Source organism: Panthera tigris, chromosome D2 (genome assembly GCF_018350195.1).
Source record: "Panthera tigris isolate Pti1 chromosome D2, P.tigris_Pti1_mat1.1, whole genome shotgun sequence".
Taxonomy (NCBI): Eukaryota; Metazoa; Chordata; class Mammalia; order Carnivora; family Felidae; genus Panthera; species Panthera tigris.
The window spans coordinates 8,744,191-8,756,764 of record NC_056670.1 but is presented as its reverse complement, the minus strand read 5'-3'; the positions used below and the strand labels follow the sequence as shown (position 1 = coordinate 8,756,764).

At 44.3% G+C, this 12,574-nt stretch overlaps 2 protein-coding genes across 18 annotated transcripts in view; one reads left to right on the top strand and one right to left on the bottom strand.

The window, feature by feature from the left end:
* Window positions 1–6,219, bottom strand: part of LOC102954924 (zinc finger protein 525-like) — a 43,254-nt gene extending 37,035 nt beyond the window's left edge. For 6 of the 10 annotated variants that reach the window (XM_042959800.1, XM_042959791.1, XM_042959798.1 and 3 more), the window contains exon 1: window positions 3,167–3,475. The gene's annotated coding sequence lies outside the window, so the exon portion shown is untranslated. Of the gene's footprint in view, window positions 1–3,166; window positions 3,476–5,047; window positions 5,122–6,130 lie in introns of those variants that run through there. The other 4 variants (XM_042959792.1, XM_042959793.1, XM_042959795.1 and 1 more) reach the window with 4 other exon arrangements.
* LOC102955603 (zinc finger protein 25) overlaps window positions 6,209–12,574 on the top strand; it is a 28,419-nt gene continuing 22,053 nt past the window's right edge. The window contains exons 1-3 of one of the 8 annotated variants that reach the window (XM_042959811.1): window positions 6,213–6,295; window positions 8,950–9,018; window positions 11,892–12,007. In XM_042959811.1, coding sequence (XP_042815745.1) covers window positions 11,993–12,007 — 15 coding nt within the window. In that variant the 5' untranslated portion in view covers window positions 6,213–6,295; window positions 8,950–9,018; window positions 11,892–11,992. The other 7 variants (XM_042959809.1, XM_042959807.1, XM_015536274.2 and 4 more) reach the window with 7 other exon arrangements.

The following is a 12,574-nucleotide window of genomic DNA, read 5'->3' as shown; positions in this document are numbered from 1 at the left end:
TAAGATAAAACATGTTAAAACGCTGTTTTCTATCTGTGCCAGAATGTCCCATTCTTCTTTTAGGATGAGATATTTTAGCCAAAACAGGGGTCACTCTAAGTTCAGGACAGGGCAAATTACAAATTCAACTCCCTAGATACCAAGGAACCGAATTCATGGCATTATTACAACATATACCAGTATTTAAAAGAGAGGAAATCCCCACCACCCCCCCCCAAAAAAAACCTTAAGCCAAGTCAACTGGAAAAGTCTGGGTGTAAGGGCAGGTGGGGGCATGCCATTAATGCCCCATCTGTAAAAGTAAAATTGAGACAGCTAGATTGCTGGCCCCAGGTAAGGCAATACCCTTTAAAACCAGATGTTATACAAGGGATCTTCTTAACACAGGGGTTGATTAGGCCATGTAGATCCCTAGGTAACACCCCAATTTTACCTATTAAAAAGCCAGAAGTAGGGAATACAGATTTATTCAAGACCTCAGAGCTGTCAATGAAGCTGTTTGAGACATACATCCTATAGTACCCAATCCCTATACTCTACTGACCAACTTACTGAGTAACGGCAAATATTACACTGTGTCAGGTCTAAAGGGGGCCTTTTTCTGCATCCCACTAGATTCTAAATTCCAAGAACTATTTGCTTTTGAGTGGGAAGATCCTGGCTCCCATCAAACACAACAGTACTGCTGAACTGTTCCCCCACCATCTTTGGGAAAATTCTGGGACGAGATTTAAGAGAGTTAAATTTAGAAAAACAGCACTGTATTATAATATGTAGATGATATTTCAATAACTAGTCCCACCCAGAAAGTTTCTGACAAAAACAGTTGATCCATGTTAAATTTCCTGGCAGACATGGTATATGGTCTCAAAGGAAAAGGCCCAAAATTCTAAGGAACCTGTAAAGTACTTGGGGTTTATTTCAAGACGACAGCGAACCCTCCTCCAAGAGAGAAAAACGGTAGTATGTCAGCTAGCCCCACCAAAAACCCGCAAACAACTGCATAAGTCTTTGGGAATGGCTGGCTTTTGCCGTGTTTGGAGTCCTGCTTTGGGGATGACTGCAAAACCTCTTAGTAATAAGCTTTGGGGATCTGAAACAGATTCATCTGCATGCGATAAGTCCTGGGGCCAAGACTTCAATAAACTTAAAGCCCTGCTTAGGAAGGCTCCAGCCTTCACACTGCCAGATCTTAAGCCGTTTGATTTGCATGTTAATGAGAGGCAACCAATAACTGTAGGGGTATTAAAACAAATGCTGGGCCTGTAAAAAGAGCAGTGGCATATTTTTCTAAGCAATTGGACATGATGGCCAAGGGTTGGCCCCCTTGCCTAAGAGCTGTAGCAGTGTATCTTGATAAAAAAAGAAAAACTACGTGCCAACCTATGGCTGTTTGGACCCCACACCAGGTTTCCACTTTACTGGAAAGCAAGGGATATACCAGTGGCTGTCCCAAAACAGAATGCTATGGTATCAGGCCATGCTGAGAGATGCCCCCCAGACACAACTGAGGCCATGTCACACCTTAAATCCAGCCACCCTACTCCCTGATGATGATTATCCATGATTGTCCATAAGTGTTTGATCAAGTTTACTCTAGCCACAAAGATCTCAAGAGTGAACCTGTCTATCCAGTGCAGAAGAAATCAGTTTTACACAAAATGGACTAGGAAGGCAGGATATGCAGTAGTACCCTTAAACCCTCCTAGAGAAGCTAAAGGCCTGGGCCCAGGCACCTCAGCCCAAACGGCAGCAGCAGTAACCGCACTAACCAGAGCATTCCAGTTGGGTAAAGACAAGGTGTTAACCATTTGCACTGATTCTAAATATGCCTTCTCTATAATGCATGTCCATGGAGCCACATGCAGGGAAAGAGGACTACAGCAACCATAGAGAAATTCAATATGGCAAGGAAATGCACAGGCGGCTCGAAGCTGTACAGAAGCCTAAAGAAGCGGCAGTGGTTCATTGTAGAACCCATCCAGAGGGAAATTCAGAGATAACAAAGGGAAATAATTTGGCTGATGCAGCCGCAAAAAGGGTTGCCAAGTAGGGAGATTTTGCAGCTAGCTCTAATTCTGTCTCTATCACTAAATAAGTTTTCTCCACCTACCCCCAGGAGATAGAGGAGGCTTAAAATTGGGCTACCAATGGTCTCTTAATCAGAGGGTGGATGATAAATAACAATGGAAGAATCTGGGTACCCAAGCTGACTGCCTGGGTCCTCCCTAAGAGTGCACACGACTCAACCTATTATGGTAAAGGAGCTTTATACCTGTGGTTAATAAAGATCATGAGCATCCTGAAGGTGAAAGAAATTATTGAGAAAATAACAAACCAATGTGCCTATTGCTGGACAAAATGTACAAACCAGACCTTAGGTACTCCCTCTGGTTAGAGCAACTCAAATCTGGGGGACAATGCCAGGGGAGGCGTGGCAAGCAGACTTCACTGTAATGCCAATGGCCCCTGGAGGGATTAAATGCCTTCTGGAATTTATAGATACATTTACTGGATGGACTGACGCCTTTTCCTGTAGGAAAGAAAAAGCTAATGAAATAAGAAAGGCCGTAATAAGAGATAATTCCTCGATTTGGATTGCCACGGTCAATCCGAAGTAATAACGGGTCAACGTTTACATCAATAATTATTTCTGAGATAGCCAAGACCTTAAATATCAAGTGGAGGTGACAATGTGCTTGGAGACTTGAGTCTTCTAGGAAGACAGAATGTGCTGACAGAACCCCGAAAAACACCCTGGCAAAGTTATGCCAGGAAACACAGGAAAACTGGCTAAAGATACTACCAAAAGCTCTCACCAGAATGAGAGCTGCCCCAAAGGGCAAACTAAAGCTCAACCCATTTGAAATGACTTACAAGAGGCCCTTCCCAAAAGGTTCTGATTTTTTTTTTTTTACCTCCAGACCCAGAGGTTTCTGTAGACACTAAGCATATACTTAATCCCCGACAGGTGATGGACATGCTCAACAAATACGGGAATTTCGGCCTCCCTCTAGCCAAGGAGATCAAGCTTTACCCTGGGGACTGGGTGTACCTCAAACTTGGAAAAGTGGGTCACCTCAGAATCACCTATACCCTATATGGACAGGGCCCCACCCAGTACTAGGAACCACACACCCCTCCTTAAAATTAGAGGGAGTCGTACCTTAGATCCACCATGGTAAAGAAGGCGTCTGCACCAGAGACCCAGAAGGAGATGCCACCAGTGCCAGATGACAACAGATACTCCAGTGAACCACTCACGGGCCTGAGACTTCTGTTCCAGAGACACAAGATAAGTGCAGCCTCAAAGAATAAGAGTTCTCCAGGCATCTGGGTGGCTGAGTCGGTCAAGCGACCAACTTCGGCTCAGGTGGTGCTCTCATAGTTTGAGAGTTTGAGAGTTTTGAGCTTGGGTGAACTACAGCCCACTTCAGGCTCCACGCTGACAGTGCAGAGCCCGCATGGGATTCTCTCTCCCTCCCTCTTTCCTTCTCTCTACCCCTCGCTCACTTGCTCTCTAAAATAAATAAACTTAAAAAAGAAAAGAAAAAGGCTTCCCAACTCTAAATAATTCTTTTTTCTTCAGCCTGTATTGTTTGCTGTCAGGTCCCATAATAGACCATCATTATCTCCGTGATTATTAATGATCTAGCCCAATCTACTTTGTTCTGATTTTTATAACGAATACCTTCTTAATATTAGTTCTTGTCACCAATATGCTAGAGATGTCAAAAGCCATAAACACAGAGAAGCATCCCTGGGAGCGAAATTCTCTAGTAAATATAAGAAGGATCAGGGGCGCCTGGGTGGCGCAGTCGGTTAAGCGTCCGACTTCAGCCAGGTCACGATCTCGCGGTCCGTGAGTTCAAGCCCCGCGTCAGGCTCTGGGCTGATGGCTTGGAGCCTGGAGCCTGTTTCCGATTCTGTGTCTCCCTCTCTCTCTGCCCCTCCCCCGTTCATGCTCTGTCTCTCTCTGTCCCAAAAATAAATAAAAAACGTTGAAAAAAAAAAAATTAAAAAAAAATATATATAAGGAGGATCATAGCAAACGGAAACAAACTAAAGAACCGTATGGCCTGTGTTCCACCCGATAAAAAATGACCATAACATTAACTTCATTATGAGCTCCCCTAAATCCTTTGAAAACCCCCCTTCCATAGCTATACAACTAAGCCATTCCCACAGGGCAATTCAAAGTGTCCACCTTACGCCAGTTATTAATGATGCAGAGAGGATAACATGATACTTAAATTCCACCTCAAAGCAAAGGCCATGCTACAAGTACACTCCTGAGATAGGGAATGATAGCCAAGAGCCAACAACTACAGTTCCTTTTACCTTTGACGTTAATGATGATTGCTCTCCAAACAAAACTCATTAGTGTGCAGAAAAGAAATATCACAGTACTGCTGGGACATGGAAAAATCAAATGGAGAGCATGAACAGGACTGGCCAGACCTAGGGGATTTGGGAACTGCTTTATTTGCCACCCAAGGCATTGAGGATGAGGGCCTGAGATCCAGTAAATCACGAAGTAATACAGGGAATGGACCCTAGTCTCCTGGAGCCCAAAACTGCTTAACTGGCTTTACCTCAGTAGAGCCTGCAAAGCCTGTGCACACCCAGGACACCCAGGGTATGTACACCTTAATTTGTTGATCACCTTTTCTTGTGGCCACTAATAATCCGACTGCTCTTACTGCTGTTTGGACCTTGCACAGTTAACTGGCTGGTACAATTCAAATGCAAATTCAGGAAGGCCAAAAATTACAGATGGTCATAACACAAATATATGAGTAGTTGGAGGTTAAACCTGGTGATCCACAGACATATCTAAAATGAGCTAAGGGAAAATTCTACTCCACTAACAATCCTAATGACCAAGCCCATGTCCACCAGGAAACAACTACAGAAGATGGGCCTTTGCCCTGTGCCCCTCAAGAATGAAGAGGGGGAAAAAAAAAAACAAAAAAAACTAGAGGAGGGATTTGTCATCTGCTAGACCCTAACACCTAACCTTTACTGTTTACCAGCTTGTACTCACCAATCTCTGTCCCACATTTTTCCTTAAGCTCTTTCCGGCCTCTCTAAACGCAGGCAAATGGAAATTGGAATCACCTGTCAAGGGATAGCGAATGCCCCAATACCAACTGCCCCAACACCGCCAGGACCACTTTGAGCTTAACCCTGAGCAGGCGGGATCATGGAGTGACCTCTAGAAGGTGGGGCAACCACCATATTATAATACTAACATCTTGGTTCAAATAGGAGTACCATTTACATAACACAGAATGTGTGTGAGTATAGGTAGGTTGCCTTAAGGCGACTGCAGGACCTTACTCCACCTACAATACAATGACAAAGATCCCCTTTCTAAATATTCATCCTAACCCTAAATAAAAGGAACCCGTTCAACCTTACTCAGGGAGTCAAGGCTTTGAAAGTTATGCCTCATGAGCTCCTTATCTGCTGCAAATTTTCCTTTGTACAACTCGACCTGGTGTAGTTTGCATCTGTCACTCGCCAACGAGTGAACTCAGGTTAGTTCGGTTACAGTGGCACCTTACGCAACAGGAAAACAAAGAATTCCTATGCTATGCCCTGCAGTTCCAGGATCTACCCCTTTCTGGGACTGAAACTCTGGGGAGGGATCAAATGTCCCAAGGGTCTCTTCAGGATGCGATTTGTTTCTGGAGACCCAGGTCTTTAACTTCACAAGAACCCACGGGTTCTTTAGAAATTAGGATATAAGATTAGAAGGCAAATTCATATTTGGAACCTTCACCCAGGACCCCAAATCTGCACCTCTTGGAACTTCTTGTCCCCCTAGATACTGGGGCCACTGAGGACAAAAACAAAGGTGATGACGTTCACGGCACTTGTTACAGAGCTGTAAGCCAAGTTCAAAAGTCACGGGGCTCTCCACGCAAACAGAGCGCAGCCTCACGCATGCGCACGCCCCCCACCCCCGTCCCGCGGACGCTCCGGCAGAACCACCCTCTTAGAGCTGGGGGGCCATTCGAACTCAAGCCAATGGTGCGAACCTGGACGCCCCTGCCCGCTGTCTGGGGTCCCGCTCCTCCCCACCGCGGGTCAACGCCGCTTCCCACCCGGCCCACGCTCTAACCTCTGCTGTTAAGAAGGTGGGCAACCAGGACCTTGAGAGTTATTGGGAAATCTGGAAACGGAATACAGGGCTTCGCTAAACCTGTAGGCGCAGGAGGGGCACCAGGAAGATGGCGGAGCTGCGCGTGCGCAGCACTCTCCACGGCTAGGGCGCAAGTACTGCTGGGTAAGCAAATAAAATTCAAGACTACGTCTACCATAATCCTTCGCGTGCACTCCTGTAAATAAAAATGTAAAGAAACCTATCCCATTCAAAGGGTATGGAGATTGTTACTCTGGCAGGTCTGTGGTTCTGGCCCTACATAGAAGAACTACTAAATGTAATTTGTGGTCCTTTACTGCGTCCTGGTTTTGGAAAAAAAAAAAATCTTTAAAAGACATTTGCGGACAATTATGGGAATTTGAGTATAGATGCGCTATTAAAGAATGTACTTAGTTTTAGAGATACATACTGAAGTATTAAGGAGTGAAATATACCTAACTTACTTTAAAATATTTCAGCAAACATAAGATAAAGCAAATACGGCAAAAGGTGAAATTTGTCCAATATAGACAATGGTATGTGAGTGCTCCCTTTTTTCTGTGATTGAAAATAGAAACTTCAATAAAAGATTGCAAAACTAAAAAGAACTAGGAGTATCATTTAGACACAAAACTAATAGGAAAGCATGTATCAGTTATCAGTTCTTGTGAATAGGGAATTTAATTAAAATGTTAAAAAATGGAATCCAGCAATACAGTAAAAAAATAACATCTCTACCAAGCAGAGTTGGTCTCGAAATTGAAGAAAAGGAAAATAACTTTTCTAAATTAAGGACGCAATATATTTTTTTAAATAAGCCAGAAAATATATGCATACTTTAATAAAAAAGATTTTAGATAAGCAATAATTCACTCGAGTAATTCCACTTATTGGGTTATATGCTAATATAATTCAAAGATTTATATAAAGAATGTCCTTCACAGTTTAGTGGAGTCGATACAAATATTCAGTAGATTTTATGGTAAATACGCTAATCCATGAAGTACAATGACAAAGAGCAGCCTTTATTTTTTTTTTTTTTTTAATATATGAAATTTACTGTCAAATTGGTTTCCATACAACACCCAGTGCTCATCCCAAAAGGTGCCCTCCTCAATACCCATCACCCACCCTGCCCTCCCTCCCACCCCCCATCAACCCTCAGTTTGTTCTCAGTTTTTAACAGTCTCTAATGCTTTGGCTCTCTCCCACTCTAACCTCTTTTTTTTTTTTTTTTCCCTTCCCCTCCCCCATGGGTTTCTGTTATGTTTCAAAGAGCAGCCTTTAAATGTAATAAAGTGGGGGCACCTGGGTGGCTCAGTTGGTTAAGCATCTGACACTTGATTTCGTTCAGGTCATGATCTTACGGTTTTGTGGGTTCAAGCCCCATGTCGGGCTCTGTGCATGGAACCATGAGTACCCTGCTTAAGATTCTCTGTCTCCTTCTCTCTCCCTCTGCCCCTCCCCTGCTCACACTCTGTCTCTCTCAAAATAATACATAAACTTAAAAAAAATAAATGTGATAAAGTAGAAGTATACTAAATCATACAAGGGATATTCAAAATATATTCCGAAATAAAAAATAACAGGGGCGCCTGGGTGGCGCAGTCGGTGAAGCGCCCGACCTCAGCCAGGTCACGATCTCGCGGTCCGTGAGTTCCAGCCCCGCGTCGGGCTCTGGGCTGACGGCTCGGAGCCTGGAGCCCGTTTCCGATTCTGTGTCTCCCTCTCTCTCTGCCCCTCCCCCGTTCATGCTCTGTCTCTCTCTGTCCCAAAAATAAATAAAAAACGTTGAAAAAAAATTTTTTTTAAAAAATAAATAAAATAAGAAACACGCCAGTAACATGGAGCAATCTATGAAACGTATGTATGTATTCATGGAGATATGACAGTGTCTGTCACAAGGTAAGGACTCAAATAGACATCATTCCAGTCAGGCTATGTAAGTGTATGTATCGTGTCAGTGAGTCTGGGTGTATGCATTTTTGTTAAAGAGGTTATTTCTGTATGACTTGTATATTTGTGTGTGTCCATCGCTTGTGGGTGTGACCACCACAGACTCTCTTGAGAATAAGGCAGGTACTTTAGTATATGTGCTGCCGAAGCGAGCACATAAGGCAGGTACTTTAATATATAAAACAGTTACAAAAAAAGAAATATATATATATATATATATATATATAGTCATAAAATATAACAGTAAATAAAAATGATACATTTATTGTGTAAAAATACTTGTATATCTATGGGTGAATTATCCTTCATCGGTAAATAGTAACTACATCCATGGTTCTGCAGGCCAAAATCTGAAATCACTCGTTTGGACAGAATTAAGATGACCCTTTATTTTTAATTATTTTTCCAACACCTCCCATCCAGAACACTGGGGTATATGAAAGAGGACCCGGGCTGCCTCCATTTTGACCTCAGATTTTCTAGTCGCATCCTTCTTTCCAACTGGTCTCATGGCTCGGGTGGAGGACCCTGAGGACCAAGCATCCACCCCCCCCCCAAACCTGACAGTACCCCTTTAAGGAATAAGGACTACCCCGAGTCTGCAAGACCCCACCCATGTTTGACTCCAAGACAATGATCACTGGACTCTCACTGCCTCCCTGCAGTGCCCACCATCCTTTGCCCCACATTTTGAAAAATAAACCTGGAAGGATTTTTAGCACTTGGGGGACAGTCTTTGAGATGCTAGTCCACGCTGTCTTCCCAGTGTTAGCCTCACTAAAAGTAAATTCCTTTCTTGTTTCACTACCGCTGGTCTCTCTGCCTTTGGATTTTCTCGGCAGTCGGTGGCTGAACCCGGTCTGTTTGGGCTCCCACAGCCAGTTGCTCCACCCTGCAAGCCAGCTATGTGTGTATGTATACATAATATACACATGCTCAAATGTGTATGTATCTTTTGTCTACATGGATTTTAGGTTTTAAAGTTAATCTTACCAAAAAAAAATTTTTTGTCATTACACTGAATGGAAACTCACAGTTCTGTTGGCACAAAACTAAGTTAATGTCATAATGTGACTGACCAGGAAATCACTGCATATTCAGTGCATATTCCCTAGTGAAAGGAGTTATTTTATATACTATTAGCATAAAATGAATAAGAAAAAAATCTCAGACTGTGCACTCACATTAAACTTTTCTTTCTTTGGGGCAATGGTATGTGTGGTACTAGTTTTCTGTTTTAGCCTATACGTATTTTCTCCTTATTACAGATTTCACGTGTCATTTGCATAATTTTGAAAACTAGCATTCCTAAGATAAAAGTCAGATGTTAGTGGACATTATTATTTGAATGTATTGTTGTACTTGGTTCCAAGTGCCTGGTCAATATTCGCACCGCTTCCGGGTAGTTATCTGTTTTTCAAGCCCCCTCACTGCGGGCTGCCACTTGTCACCAGCTGTCACTGTGAGTAATCACGGGGGGAGCGTCCTGAAAATCCCAGCAGCGCTCAGGCGGCTGGAGGAGGCCAGGCCTTATTATCATATGTCATCCGAAATGGAGTTGCTATCGAGGCTTCTGGGAAGCGTAGTTCCAGAGTGAGGCGCGCGGGGCTTTTGGGCATGCGCAATTCCACCTCCTTTTGATAGTCGCCATCTTCTGTCTCCTGCCCCCAGGGCGGGACAGGACTCCGGGGCCTGCAGGTGTCCGCGGTGCGGCAGAGGGCGGGGCCTGGAACCTGCGCGGGCCGGGAGCGGTGGCCGAGCCCCTGCAGGTGTGTCGGAGGCCTCTCTGCGGGTGCGAGGCCGGGGGCGGGGGGAAGCCGGGTCTCCGCGGCTGCGACGAGTCGGAGAACTTGGAAGGCGCCGCCCCCCTCTGAGCGCCCGGCTGGCCTCCGAGGACTGGGGAGGGGGCCGGGCAGGGGGCTTGGCGGGGAAGCCCGTTGTCCACCTGCCGTCCCTCCTCAGAAGCCTGGCTCTCGACCTGCGGAGCCGGGCGGCCCGAGTTGGCCTGGGGCGCGGGAGCAGCGGGGAGGGACGCCGGGGGGGAACGGCTGTTGTGACGTGGACCCCGGGCCCGCCGCGTCCGCGCCGGCGTGGCTGCTGGCGTGGCTGCTGGCGTGGCTGTCTACGCCGCGGCGGTGTCAGCCCCGGGGGACCTGCGCGCGTCCGGTGCCCGCCACTTAACTGGGCAGGATGACCTGGGTACGACTCGGACATTCATCTGTATAATAACCACACTTACTACTGGGGTTGTTTGCTGTATTAAATAGGGCCATATATATAAAGTTTGATAAGGACTCAATAAAGGTGAGCTGCTTTTATTATTCCCGAGGTATGCTGTTCTTTTCATTCTTGGCTCATTTAATCATAATCATCATGACCATCCTTTGAATCGGCATTAACCACCTCCATTTTAATAGACAGGAGTACGAAAGGTCGGAAATTGATTGGTTTACTCAGCATTAGCGGTGACGGGGGTGGGTAAATTCGTTTTATTTACTCTTTGGTTCCTGCTGTTTCCTACAGCCTTGGGCTGTATTTAGTACAATAATTGCCCCTAAACATAACTGGAGAGTAATGGACCTAACCTAGTGTTCAATTAACAAAAATTCTCGAGGTTTCCTCAGAACCCTTGTGTCAAAATGATAATTAAGGCCCTTCCCTCATTCTCCAACCTATTTGAATTCTCAGAGGACTGTTACATATGTAAATTGAGCCCTGAATCTTACGTGTTATTGGAGAAGCTGGGAATCCTCTCCAAGCCGGAGACTACTTTCTAGAGGGGGAATGGGACACACTCTGTTAAAAAGACAAAAACTGGAATTTCATCCTTGCTCCGTGTTATTAAGGTGCTATCATAATGCCTCTGGCTGGTGTATCTGGGCTTATTATTAGGCATTTTGTAAGCATCAGGCCATCGGGAAGAGCTTTCTGCTATCTCAGCATTATGGCATCTAGTTACCTTTTGCTTACCTGCATCAAGGGCCTGTTCTGGGATTTATGGTGTCAAATTGTTATTTTAGAAGTTAGATTTGTGTCCCTGTCGTAATTCTTCGAGGCCTAATTAAATTCTACCCTCGGCCCAGCCCAGGCTTGGAGGGGACAGTGAATTCCAGGGTCCTGTCGGGATTTGTGGCACTGAGTGAAAATTTACAGAATCAAAATGGTACGTGAAAGTTTCAAAATTAGATCTAATTCCTCCTCACGTTAAATATAATAGCACTGAAACGAAGTCACTAGGTTTGTTGATGCCAGAGACTAGCACGGCACCAAAGTCTCCAGGTCCACTGCACCACGCTTAAGTCAAAACTGGTGTCTTAGAGAAGTGATTTTTGAGAAACTGCAATTTAGGGAGAAGAGACGTGTTAATTTTTGAGAGCTCTGAAGACTTTCTAACGTCGTGGGGTTTATAATGTTAATAGGAACAATTGTTATGTAACAAACACTTCTCTATCAGTGCTTTTCAACATCATTTGTAATGCCAGCATAGGGATCCACACTTTGGACATGTGTCATACATTGTGCCTAACTTGCTCTTACTGGATGCTTAAGTTTTCAATTCTTTTGTATTATTTAGTAAATGGGTACATAATTTGCAAAACAGCTAGTAGGAAAGAAATGTTTAGATTCACTCAAAAATTTCCCAGATTCATCGAGGTTGTATCAGAGTCACCAATGGACAGGTGGGTATTCCTTTATCATGCCCCTTTCTATTCCTTCTCATGGCTCAAAGGGATATTTTCCTAGGGGTTTATGTTTGACTAAAATGTATGGAAATTTCTCACAGGTGATTCCTGAGCGGCAAGATAAGGTCTCTTAAGACTTCTGTCTTCCACCTTTCCCTGTTCTGGCTTCATAGTTTCTATCCTTTCCCAAGAGCAGCAGAAAATGAACAAGTATCAGGTGAGTCATTTATTTAGCCCTGTGTGTGTGTGTGTGTGTGTGTGTATTTTCAGTGAGTTTTATGAAAAAGAGCCCATATATTAAACTAGAAAAGTGGAAATAGTTAAAAATCACCTTCAGGGAAAATACTGTTTGAATAACACAGCAGTTCCAGAATGCAGACCCCTGGCTTCCCCAAGACCTTTTCAAAGGAGTGTATCAGGTCAGAACCTAATACTAAGATGCAAATTGCCTTTTACACTGATGGTGTAAAAGCAGTGGTGAATAGATTGCTGTTGGACATGAATGAGGCAATGATAGCAGGTGACTGTATTCAACAGTGTACTCAACAGTAAAAAATTCACCTTAAGGACAGCCTTGATAAAACAGTAAAAGTAACTAATTTTATTACATTTTGACCCCTGAATACACATTTTTTTTTTTTTTTTAACATTCATTTTGGAAAGAGAGAGACCGTGCAAGTGGGGGAGGGGCAGATACAGAGGAAGACACAGCATCCAAACGAAGAAGGCTCCAGGCTCTGAGCTGTCAGCACAGGGCCCAATGTGGGGCTCGAACTCATGAACA